Source organism: Phlebotomus papatasi, chromosome 1 (genome assembly GCF_024763615.1).
Source record: "Phlebotomus papatasi isolate M1 chromosome 1, Ppap_2.1, whole genome shotgun sequence".
NCBI lineage: Eukaryota > Metazoa > Arthropoda > Insecta > Diptera > Psychodidae > Phlebotomus > Phlebotomus papatasi.
This window is the reverse complement of record NC_077222.1, coordinates 83811007-83822835: the sequence shown is the minus strand read 5'-3', so window position 1 is coordinate 83822835 and position 11829 is coordinate 83811007. Positions and strand designations below refer to the sequence as shown.

At 36.7% G+C, this 11829-nt stretch overlaps 1 protein-coding gene across 1 annotated transcript; it reads right to left on the bottom strand.

The window, feature by feature from the left end:
- Nucleotides 1–4062: 4062 nt before the first annotated feature.
- LOC129810442 (centrosomal protein of 135 kDa) lies at nucleotides 4063–11153 on the bottom strand. The gene is made up of 3 exons (XM_055860930.1): nucleotides 10769–11153; nucleotides 8408–10707; nucleotides 4063–4706 (listed from the first exon to the last, which is right to left on the bottom strand). The coding sequence occupies exons 1-3, from the start codon at nucleotides 10937–10939 to the stop codon at nucleotides 4109–4111; spliced, it is 3069 nt and encodes a 1022-aa protein (XP_055716905.1). The 5' UTR covers nucleotides 10940–11153; the 3' UTR covers nucleotides 4063–4108.
- Between the last annotated feature and the right edge of the window lie 676 nt (nucleotides 11154–11829).

Sequence of the window (11829 nt, the reverse complement as noted above, 5' to 3'; positions counted from 1 at the left end):
TGCAATATTTTGTAAGAAAATAAAAATAAAAAACAAGAAAGAGAAATAGAAAGAAAAATAATTTATATATAAAGCAGGATACAAGTCTAGGGAATGTTTATAATAAGAACACTTTTGGTGTTAAGGACACTTTCAAAATTTTTGCAAAATTGCAGGACTGCATGTATAAAATCCTGAGTATTTTTTTTATAAAAGATTATCATGATTCAATTTTTTTCTTATTTAATTGTGAAATATTTTGTATGCTAAATATGTCACGCTGATTAGGGAAACCATTAGGCATCAAGATAACCAAATGGGAAGTCCGCAAGATAAATACGTTAGCCATCAAACACTTCCATTCATAAATCCTATCGCGAACATCTGCAGCACTAACGATCTACACGCGAAATATTTTTCTCAAATGCGTAATGAATTACTTGATTCAGTCAACGTTCTTTTGGATAAGAGCGAAGATTACTCGTTTTCGAATATTCCCTTTTAAATATTTGCTTGGAATTATAGAGTGAGAGTGAGTGAAACAGACAGATAAATAGTTTTGAAATTTGCAAAACAACTTATCTTGTTGTTTCACTAACTTGTTTTTTAAATACATATTAAACATTTCAGTGAGAGTGAAAGAGATGTAATTCTAGTCATCTCGCTCACTCTCATAGGGAATTTTAAAAACATGTTTACAAAACAAGGTATTGTGCGCTGGGCATAATGCCTAGAACACAATGATTTTTGTCTGGTAAACAAACTTTTGACACTGCTCATAATAACCAGAGCACAATAACTTTTCTTTATAAAAATGTTTTCAAAATTTCCCATGAGAATGAGCGAGATGTCTAGATCTAGATCTCACTCACTCTCATTGAAATGTCAAAAACATGTTTACTAAACAAAAGTTCTTGTGCGTTGGGCATAATAGTGAGCGAGATGACTAGATCTACATTTAATTCACTCTAATTGAAATACCAAAAACATGTTTACAAAACAAATGTGTGTAGGGCATAATGTCCAGCGCACAATAACTTTTGTTTGTAAACGTGTTTTTAAAATTTCCTACGAGAGAGAGCCAGATGACTAGATCTAGATTTCATACACTCTCACTGTAATATTAAAAACATATTTGCAAAGAAATGTTATTGTGCCTTGCGCATTATGTCCAACGTATAATAAATTTTGTTTGTAAATATGTTTTCAAAATTGCCTATGAGAGTGAGAGAGATGTCTAGATCTAGGTTTCATTCACTCTCACTGAAATGTCAAAAACATGTTTACAAACAATTTGTTATTGTGCGTTGCGCATTATGACCAGCGCACAATAACTTTTGTTTTGTAAACATGTTTTTGACATTCCAGTAAGCGTAAGTGAGATCTAAATCTAGTCATCTCGCTCACTCTCATAGGAAATTTTGAAAACATATTTACAAACAAAAGTTATTGTGCGATGGGCATTATGCCCAACGCACAATAACTTTTGTTTGTAAACATGTTTTCAAAATTGTCTATAGGAGTGAGCGAGGAGTGAGTGTCAGTCCCATGCCCCGTGGAAACAAGTGCAGTGAAGCTCACTGGATTCAATTCGAACTTCGAACACCTTTAACGCCAGAAAAATTCCTGGTGACCTAAAGGGGATTCGAACGTGGGTCTCTTGCATCATATAGCGAGTGCTCTACCACTTGATCCATTCAAATTTCCCTAGTTAAATGTCCAAAAATAAGATGGTAATCGTTTTGATTTTTTTATTGTAAAAATTACTACGATTATCTTGTGGTAATGGTTGTAAAACTATTATCGTAATAATATTTCCAATGATTATCTTAACAAAAAGTTGATTTTTTTTCAGTAGTTAAGCTGAATTTTACAACGATTATTCTTTGAAGTCTAAAATTTTGGTTAAATATTACAACAATTAACAAAACCTTTGAGAAAGAAAGAGATATGAATTTCCACTTTAAGACATTTTCCCGATCTAAAAGGAATGTCGGAATCATTTTACCTTCGGCACACCTTTTAGATCGGTAAAATTTTATGAAATCAAAATTCTCATCCCCTTCTTTCTCAAAAGATTTGCATAAGTTTAGCCTACTCTTTCGACTCCAAATTGGACTGAACTAAATTGATTTTGGTTTGATGTCCAAAAAAAGAAGAAGAGTACAGAAGAGTAGGATAGACATATGCAAAGCTTTTAAGAAAGAAAGGGATGTGAATTTTGATTTTATGAAATTTTCTTGATCTAAAGGGTGTGCCTGAGCCATTCGAATCGTATTTGTTGTACTAAAATTACTGGAATACAGTAGACTCTTCGATATCCGGCTGACTGGGGGACAAAATGACATTTAGGTTTTTTGAATGATCAACGGTTTTTCTATTTTGTGCAGTGTGAATTTATTTTTTGTCTGACAAAGAAAAAGAGAATTTTCTTCATGGTGTGCTTATGTTTCATTTTTTATCACAATTATGTATTAAAACTTCGATACAATTTTAATAATACTTTAATTCACTCTGGACAAACTTCATGTTTAGTGAAAATAATTTTGAATATATCAACCGCCAGTGTTTGGCAGCTGTCACCCGGATATCGAAGTGCTGGATATCGAAGAGTCTACTGTATTGCTATTTCTTCTCGATATGTAAAGTTGAGAATACAGCTACTAGCAATGTCTAGAAGTACCTACTTCAGAATTGTACCCCAAGTCATAATTTCGGATTTTCTTTCCATCAAGTAATCGCCTGGTCTACTTGTAACACAATGTCTATCAAAGGTTATTATGTTGTTCGCAAGAATTATAGCGTGAAGATGAAAACACTGCCTAACTCAAATTCGAAATTTTCATTGAGTCTGAATCGAAAAAATACCGGAAATTATCCAAGATTTTGTGGAAATTTTGAGTAAATTATTAATTTTGAAAACTGAAAATACCTCGAAACTTTTAAGGAAATAATGTGGAGTACAAAAACTGAATTTTTTTGCTCAATGATTATCGACATTTACGCGACGTCGATAGAAAATATTTTTCCCAAAATTTGCCGAATAATGCCAAATAGACAATTTATTTGTTGCAGAAATACGACATTGACCTTTAGAATAAATTTCCCATTAGCACAATCGTCCTGGGGGAAATCGGTGCCGTTCTGAGAAACTTTTCTTTAATGCAAATTTAAATATAATGCGGACATTTTCATTACAACAAATGCAGTTGAGAGTCCTACAAAAAAAATTGGTAACTAGGAAAATAATCAAGATGCAGCTTTTTATTTTTTTTTCCTTGAAATTACTAAAAATTATTCTACAATCAGTATTCTTTGGCTATATCTTTCTTCGTGAAGGAATGAAAATTACAAAAAAATAATCTAATGAGTATTTTGCAGTCCTGTAACAACTAAATTTATCGTCTCTTTGCTTCTCGGATAAAAAACTTTAGGCCATTATAAAAAGTTTATTAAGAAAATAGAGCAAATGATTGTGACGTAAATATACTTGTGCCTTAAAATTAAACAAGAAAAAACTATATTACTAAGATATTATAACATAGATACGTAACGTATAAAATTCATTGTAAGAAATCCCCTCCATAAGGCAACTTTCCTCCCAATTTCCGAGGCACAATCTCAAAAATGAGAACATCCTGGCAACTATTAATTTCATTGTGAAAATGGAAAATTGTTTTTCTTTCTTTTTTTTTGTAACACAGTGAAAGACAGATAAAAATACATGAAGAAAATCAGTAAAAAATTGAGTTTTTTTTGTATTATGTGAATTTTGTCCTCTGTTGAATTTAAAATGAGAAATTTAAGGATTTTATCATTGTCCTAAGGATTTTTTCCGTGATTAAGTGATAAGGAAATCTTCTGAGATACATCAATATTTGAAGGATCTATTTGTGGTCCCAGTGAATCCCAACAAATTCCAGAATGTCCTGTTAAAATTGAATTTAACGATTCAGATGAATCCTTTGAGGATCCTTCTGATTTACTTCTTCTGGGTCTTCTTGCAGACTTCACCCAGAAATTCTTCCCACGAACCATAAAATGAAATCTCAGGCATTTATCTCTTCTTCCCATGCAACAATATCAATAATAATAAATTTTAATAACTAAATCCTAAACAAAAACTCGATTAAAGTGTAGGGTACCTGATTGAATCGGTATCTTCTTGTAATTTTGTACGCTCATATCGTTCATTTGTGAGCGTTTGTCTGGCTTCCTGAAGCTGAGTGTGATATTCCTGGGCTAAATTTTCATTTTTTAAACTAATTCGATGTTCCTCCTTCAATTCCATCTCCAACTGGGCCACTTTTCCGCGTAAATGCGACACTTCTTGGTTCAGATTGACAATCAAAAGTTTCTGCTGTTCAAAATCCCTCTCCAGAGGATGCCTCGTAGGCTCCTCTTCCTCCACAATTTTCCTGCCCACTTCACTGCGAAGCCTTTCCAAGTCTTTCTCCAAATCCGCTCGAATTGACGTAAGCTCACGCACTTCCTCATTGAGCTTATCCTTCTGATCATCGAGTTTCGAACACAATTCCCGAATTGCCTCAAGATCCGCCTGAAGTTTCCGCTTATCTTCCTGACAATCATCCAATTCGGACTCCAAAGATGCTACTTGAGAAGATAATACAGTGACCTGCTTCTCATAATCCTGAATTTCAGATTCTCTCAATTTTAATTGATCCAACAAGGCAGTTACACGATCTTCAGACTCTGTCAATGCTTTCCTGGGTGTAACAAAATGTAAGTAACAAAAGCATTTAAAAAATGTAAAACAAAAAAAAAGATAAAGAAAAAATAAGAGTGAAAATTTTTAAGGAAAAAAAGTAAAATAAAAATTTAATAAGTGTGATAAAACCTGAAAAAGATTAAGAAAATATCTTAGCACTTTACAAATTGCTCCTCTATCCAAGGCAGAGCATTCTCACACATTTTCCGTACAAAAATGTGGTATATTCTTAAGTGGTTTTTTAGTTTTGGTATAAAAACCAAATGCAATCATTTTAAAACTTTTACCAAATGAAAGAGTATCTAGTATTATGTTATTAGCACAACATTTATAATGATTGCACGAGGATAATAGTTCCTAAAATCTTTATGAAAAAAACGTAAGATTCGCAATTTTTTGAATTTTTTCTGAAAAATTTTCTATCTGTAACACCAATAAAATTTTAAATTCAATAAAAATATATTCTCTGTATATGTGCCTGTCATTTCGTGTTATATTTATTTTTGTGGGATCTAAAACTTAAAAATGATAAAGAATTTAAGAAAAATATACCATGGGTGGATTAAAATGCTCCATCCGTTAATTAATCATCCTAGCCTCTATCATAAATTTATTTTATAATTTTAACTCTTTCGTCTCCTTTGGGACTCTGGGTAGAATCGATAAAAATCCGATTCTTCTGAATAATTACAAACTATAAGGATGTCCAAATCTAGGATATTTTTTGCAAGATCCCAATTAACTCCTGAGCTAAGATATTTTTGGTCAAAAATCGTGAATTTTCGATTTTCTGCTTCCTTGGAGATATTGTTACTTTTTTGATATTTCTAGACCCGAATAAGGAAAAACCTCTCGGGACCAATAAGTATGATAACTAACAATTACAGATTACATAAATTCTAAAAAGATTTTTTTCTTAAATTTCCAAAAAACTTGTTCAAAATTTATGGGTATTCTCGCCCCCAAAAATCTACAGGTCAAATGTAAGATTATCCCGCCAATGCCCGACAATTTGCTTTTTGACACCAACCTTGTAAGAAAATTCCAAGCGGGAGCGAATTTTTTGCCAATATGGCCGATAATTTTGACATTTGGCAGCGAGGGAGATTGCTTTCAGCAGCCTGAACTACGTACCAATTTGACAGTACCAAATTTCGGAAGGTACACTAAAAAAAAGTAGTACAAATTGAAATGAAAACAAAGTGGTTTTTCAGCGTTTTAGTGGAAATTACACACAAATTCCATCCTCAGAGCCTCAGCGAATCCTGTACTGACTCCCATAAACTTAATGAAACTTGTGCTGTAGTGAAAATATCGCATTTTATTAAATTTGTGGCTCAGTACAAATAGCCAGCTGTCAAATTGGTACGAACTTCAGTTTTTTTGGTACCAAATTTATTTACGGATTTTCAAGTGAATGTGGCCAAGATTCCTCTTCCCCGGTATCTCAGGGGGTAGTTTAGCGTCTTCCTGGCCACCCCAGTGCTATCCCGCAGTGAATAATTGTGAATTAATTAAAATAGAAGCTCTCAAAAATTTGGTACAAACTTCAGCTTTTTGCTGATACCAAATTTCATTGAAAAAAGCTGAAGTTCGTACCAATTTGACAGCTGGCTAATCTGTACTGAACCACAAAAAATCGATAAAATGCTATAGTTTTATTACAGCACAAGTCCTATTAAGTTCCTGTGAGTCAATAGAGGATTCAATAAGCTCTGAAGATGCGTTTTCATCGAAAATTACCTTTATTTCTGTTGAAAACTAAGTAATTCCCTCTTCATATCCCATTTTTTCTCAGTCTATTAACGGTCAAATTTAAAATTTGGTACTTGTCAAATTGGTACAGTGCTGTCTCGCTATATGCACAGTTTGGGTACTTTTTTTGACAGTTCTCTCTCTGAATATGCACAACTTTTTTTGAAATTCCCAACGGTTGTTTTCTTTCTTTTAATAAATTATTATATTTTTTATTGTTCTAGAATTTCCCGTGTTATTTTAACTATAATATGAGACAGAAAATATAAAATTAAGATAATTAAAAACGAGAAAAATTAGTTACCAAGAAAATAATTTTCTTCATTACTTTGTCAAAATGTAAACAAATTGATTTTGAATGCAACCGACACAAAAGCTGTGCATATAGAGAGTGTGCATATAGAGAGACAGCACTGTACGAAGTTCAGCTTGCTGATTGCTTTCAGGGAAGTTTTTCCTGATTTTGGTGAATTCTGACTGTCAAGGAAGCGTTTTTTTGGCTCTTGAGAAAGTTTAATGTGTCTGCAATAACATTGTGTTGAGAAAAATGTGTTTTAAAGTGTTTTTGTGTGAAATATTTTAAGGAATCTGTTGGCAAGCAGGAATTTTGTGTCTTCTTGACCACTTCCTGGACATCCCACAAGATACTGGTCAATAATTCTTCTTGTTTTAGTAATTAACACTGTAAAGGAGTCATTTGACACGCAAAAATAATTCACAAAATTGATATTATTGACTTTTGGAAAATTGAAGTTTGTCTCCTTTTCGTTCTTTTGAGGACGAGAGTACCCATGAGTTTTCCAATTTCCCAGAGGCGGAAAAAAATCTTTCTCTACAAAAGTATCATATTTGATCACTAAGACTTATAATAAAGTAAGTTTTACTGAAATTCGTTCGCTGGATATGTTGTGGTCCCGAAAGAGTTAAAGAATATATTTCTCTATCAGTTGGAAAAAGTTAATATACTTTGAAAAGGTCTTGAGAAATTGGGAAAAAAGAGTCGTAAAGCGTTCCAGGCTTTGCGAAGTGCTCAAACTCGTGATTTAGATGTCAAAATACTCTCGTATCATTTATCGTTCACCGGTTCTGAACTGATTTATAAATAACTCAAAAGATTTCCCAAAGTACCTTAGGAGTAATATAACTGAATTTCAGATAAAAAATAGTTATCGATTCTGAATCGGTTCATTACCGGATTCAAGCTTGTCAGGAATTCCAAGATCTTTCCAACAAGCCCAAATAGCCCAAATATGAAACCATTCGGTTGATAAATGTGCTTTTTAGAGCTTCCCTTTAGAGTTTTTTTCAAACCTTTGACCTTGAGAAAACCGTTATTATGCCTCCAGCCCACCATTTAGATCGGTAAAATTTCATGAAATCAAAATTCGCGTCCCTTTGTCTTTCTCATAACGTTTGCCTAAGTCTAGCCCACTTTTTCGGACTCAAAATTGGACTAACCTAAATTTAAATTGGTGTGACGTTCAAATGAAGAAGAAGAAGAGTGCGAAAGAGCAGGATAGACATAATGCAGAACCTTTGAGAAAGAAAAGGACGTGAATTTTGACTTCACGAAATTTTCCTGATCCTAAAAGGTGTGCCGTTTTAGATCAGGAAAATTTCATGAAGTTGAAATTCGAATTCCGTTCTTTCTCACATGCTTTGAATATGTCTATCTCATTCTCTTGTACTCTTCTTCATCTCTTAAACATCTCTCTAAATTCAATTTAGCTCAATCGAATTTGGTATGCGAAAGAATGAGATAGTCATATGCAAAACACGTGAGAAAGAAAGGGTTTCGAATTTTGTCTTAATGAAATTTTCCTGATCTAAAAGGTGTGCCGGAGCCATTGGGAATGATTGATTAGGAATGTCCACCTGGGTAATTGAAATCGAAAAAAAATCTGCAGGGGGTAAAAATTGGGTAAATTCTTTGGCATTACTCACTTTGTTTCCGCCGTCATCATTTCCAGTGCCTGATTGTTCCCTTCCAGGGCTATTGTGTCCTGCGAGAGAGACTTAAAGTGATCCAGCATTTCTTCCCTTTCAAGCTCCTTTCTGGCTAGGAGATTTTCCGCCCTTTCCACTTCCTGGACATACTGTTGCAGTTGTATCCTCAGTCCATCAACTTCCTTCTGGGTCTCCTTTAGCTTCTGCCTGGTAATTTTGAGTTCTGATGAGGCATCCGTCAGTTCTCCTACGAGTCGTCCATTCTCACTCCTGGCAGTATCTGCATTTCTTTTCAGCGTTGCTATCTGACTTCTCAGTGTTCCCGTTTCACAGGCCACGTCATGATACTGCTTCTCTTTGAGATCACTGTCATTCCTCAGTTCATCCAGGCGTCTTCTGAGTTGATCTACTAGCATTTCGAGATCCCTCTTGTCTGTTTTGAGCCTTTTAATTTCCTGCTCTAGCCCAAATATTTTCTCTGTCTTCTGATCCAACTCAATCACGAGATTATCTTTCTCATTCATCAGTTGAACTTCACTGGATCGCAGTTGATTCACTTGAGGCTTGAGCATTTCCAGTTCTTGCCTCAGTTGTTCCCTGGTGGCGTCCAAGGAATTTAGTTTGGATGAGGTTTCTCCCAACTGGGCTTCAGAATGAACAAGTTTATTGTGATTCTGCACTAAGACTTTTTCTGTCTGTTCATTGAGGATTTTCAGGTGATTGTTCGTGTTTCTCAGGGTGGTATTCTCGCCCTGAAGATCCTTCAGGCGACCACGAAGCTCTTTTAGTTCCTCCTTGAGCAGCGTCACTGTGATCTGAGTAGGCCCTTGAGCGCTCAAAAGTTCAGTTTTTTCTGCTTCCAGTCGTCCAATTCGACCATTGATCTCTTCCAGGAGTCCCTCATACCTTCGGTGCTCCTCCATTTGGGCCTCTGTTGCCATTTTCAAGCGATCTCTGAGGGCATCTCTTTCAATTCGAACCTTCTCAAGGTCACTACGCATGATATCCCTCTCCCTTTCTTGCCGCAGCGCCGCCGATGATTGTCCTAGGGATCTTGCTGAGCAAATCTCTCCCAGATTTGACATTTTCTCCTGCCTCAGTTGATTGAGTTCATGGTGCAAATTCCTAATTTCCAATTCTTTCTCACTCAGCTTAATTCTCAGGTCCTTTATGTCACTGTTATTCCTCAATTTGTCCTGCAGCGTGGTAAATTCTCGCTTCAGACACTCAAGTTCTTGCTTCGTGAGACTCAATTCCCTGTCCCTTGTCTCATCTCTGCTGGAATCTGAAGATTTTGGATCAGAAACTTTAGCTTTCAGCTTTGTATTCTTCTTCTGGAGCTTTTCAATTGTCATCTGGAGGGTTTTTTCCTTCTTCAGAGCCTGCACGAGTTTCTCCCTGACAGAATCTGTCACTTCACCCATTTGGAGTCTCTCCAGATCCGACTTGAGGCTCTGAATTGTATTCTGAAGATCAGCAATTCGCCGTTTGAGCAGAGCATTCTCTTGATCTTTTTCATTCATCATCCCATTGGCTTTTGTTTCTAGGTCTAGGGCAGTTTTTTCCAGTTCACGGTACTCCTGCTCCACGGCGGCATTCCTCTCTGCCAGACGCATGGCCCTCTGCATGGCTTCATGCTGTGCCGAGATGGCTTCATTCAATTCCCGCCTGAGATCACATTTTTGCTTCTGCAGAAGTTCCACGTCCTCCGCCATTGAACCAACACCACGGAAGCAGCAATCTCTGGCCAGGGAAGTTATTGGTCTCCCTCCACTCAGCAGGGCACCGAGACGCTCAACTTCTCGATCTCTGGCTTCAATCTGCTTCTTCAAAACGTCAATGGTATCGTCGCGATTCTGAATGTCATTCTGCAACTTCTCCGCCTCGAAGCGATTCCCATCGCAAGGGCGAGAGTTAGGACAGACACTGCACACGCGATAGGGACCCTTTTCGCACAAATGCCCATCCATGGCGTTGGGCAGGAGCGTTCCGGAACGCACAGTGGAAATAAATGGTTTCCGACTGAAATTTGCACCATCTTTCTGGAACTTTTGATCCCCTTTAGACACAAATTTCATCTCCAACTCCCTAACACGTCCACCCAACTCTCCACATTGCTCCTCCAGACATCTCTTGTCCAGTTCCAACGAACGGATTTTCCTCACAAATTCACCTTTCTTAATCTCATAATTATCCCGCTGACGGATAAGGTCTAAATTGAGTTTATTACACTCACCAAGTAATTTTGAGTTATCACACTTGTAGGGCTCTACTCCTAGCTGCCAGGCATCCTTTTCCTGCAGAAATAAATCCCATAAGTATATTGATAGCGCCTCAAAAATCAATAGTCCTCCCTACCTGAAGCAATTCATTGATCTCTTCCTTGGCCAGCTTCAGACTTTCAGTTGTTTTCATAAGATCTTCCAACAGAGCAGACACCAGACCAACTCCAGAAGCGGGAAGTGGTTGCCGGAAGCCCAAGAGATCGAGCTTTTTCCTGAGATTCTTCTGCCTTGCCCCGGAATCCATGGTGAACTTCCCCAATTGACTTGAATGCAAGTCACGCTGAAGTCAATAGAAACCCTCTGCACATGCCTCCACTTAGGGAACTTATCGATTCTTCAACTATTTGTAAGATGAGCACTTTTACGGGCTTTTTTCCGTGTTTTGTGAAGGAATTTGTCGCCGTGAGGAGGAATGCTTTGTTTTTGTTTACGTTTTCTCACGCACACGCACACTAGATGAGCAGCGCTACTAGTGGACATTCCGCAAAACTCTCAACTTGCCTACCTTTTGGCGCTTTTTGCAGACTTTCCCGGTCAAAAAAGTCACGTGAGGTTACAGTGTGCTGCAGCAATTGTTTTTTTTCATGGCAAAATTTTTTCCACAAATTTGTGGTTTTCTATGACTATTTCCTCTGTTGAATGATGCAGTGTGTATTCCTGGGAATAGTGACAAAGCGAGTGTGTAAATATTTCGACGGGGGAATAAGATCTAATTCAGGCAAAGCATGAACAACGCACAGGGAGAGTCGCCAGGTGAGCATATGTTTTCTGTTTGCGTTTTTCTGTCTCTTGTGGCCAGGAAGGTTGTCCGGGGAAGGGAGAAAAAGAGGGAAGTAATGGGGAAGACAAACCCATCATCGGGCTAATATGAATGGCGATAGAGGCACGGGGACAGCTGTTGCGAGTTGAAAATTCTCTTGTACACCTTCTCAGGTATCAGCGTTGCCCTCTCCTTTAAAATTATCTTCCTTGTGGAAGTTCTTGCAAGGAAGAGACAAAGGACCCTTCAGATATACACAAACAATTGACAGAGTCGTAGAGCAATGAGACTCGTTACTTTTTACTCATGATCTCAGGATGAACATTTAGCTCTCCCTTTTGGTAATTTACCCGGAACCAGATGGAAATTGCGTA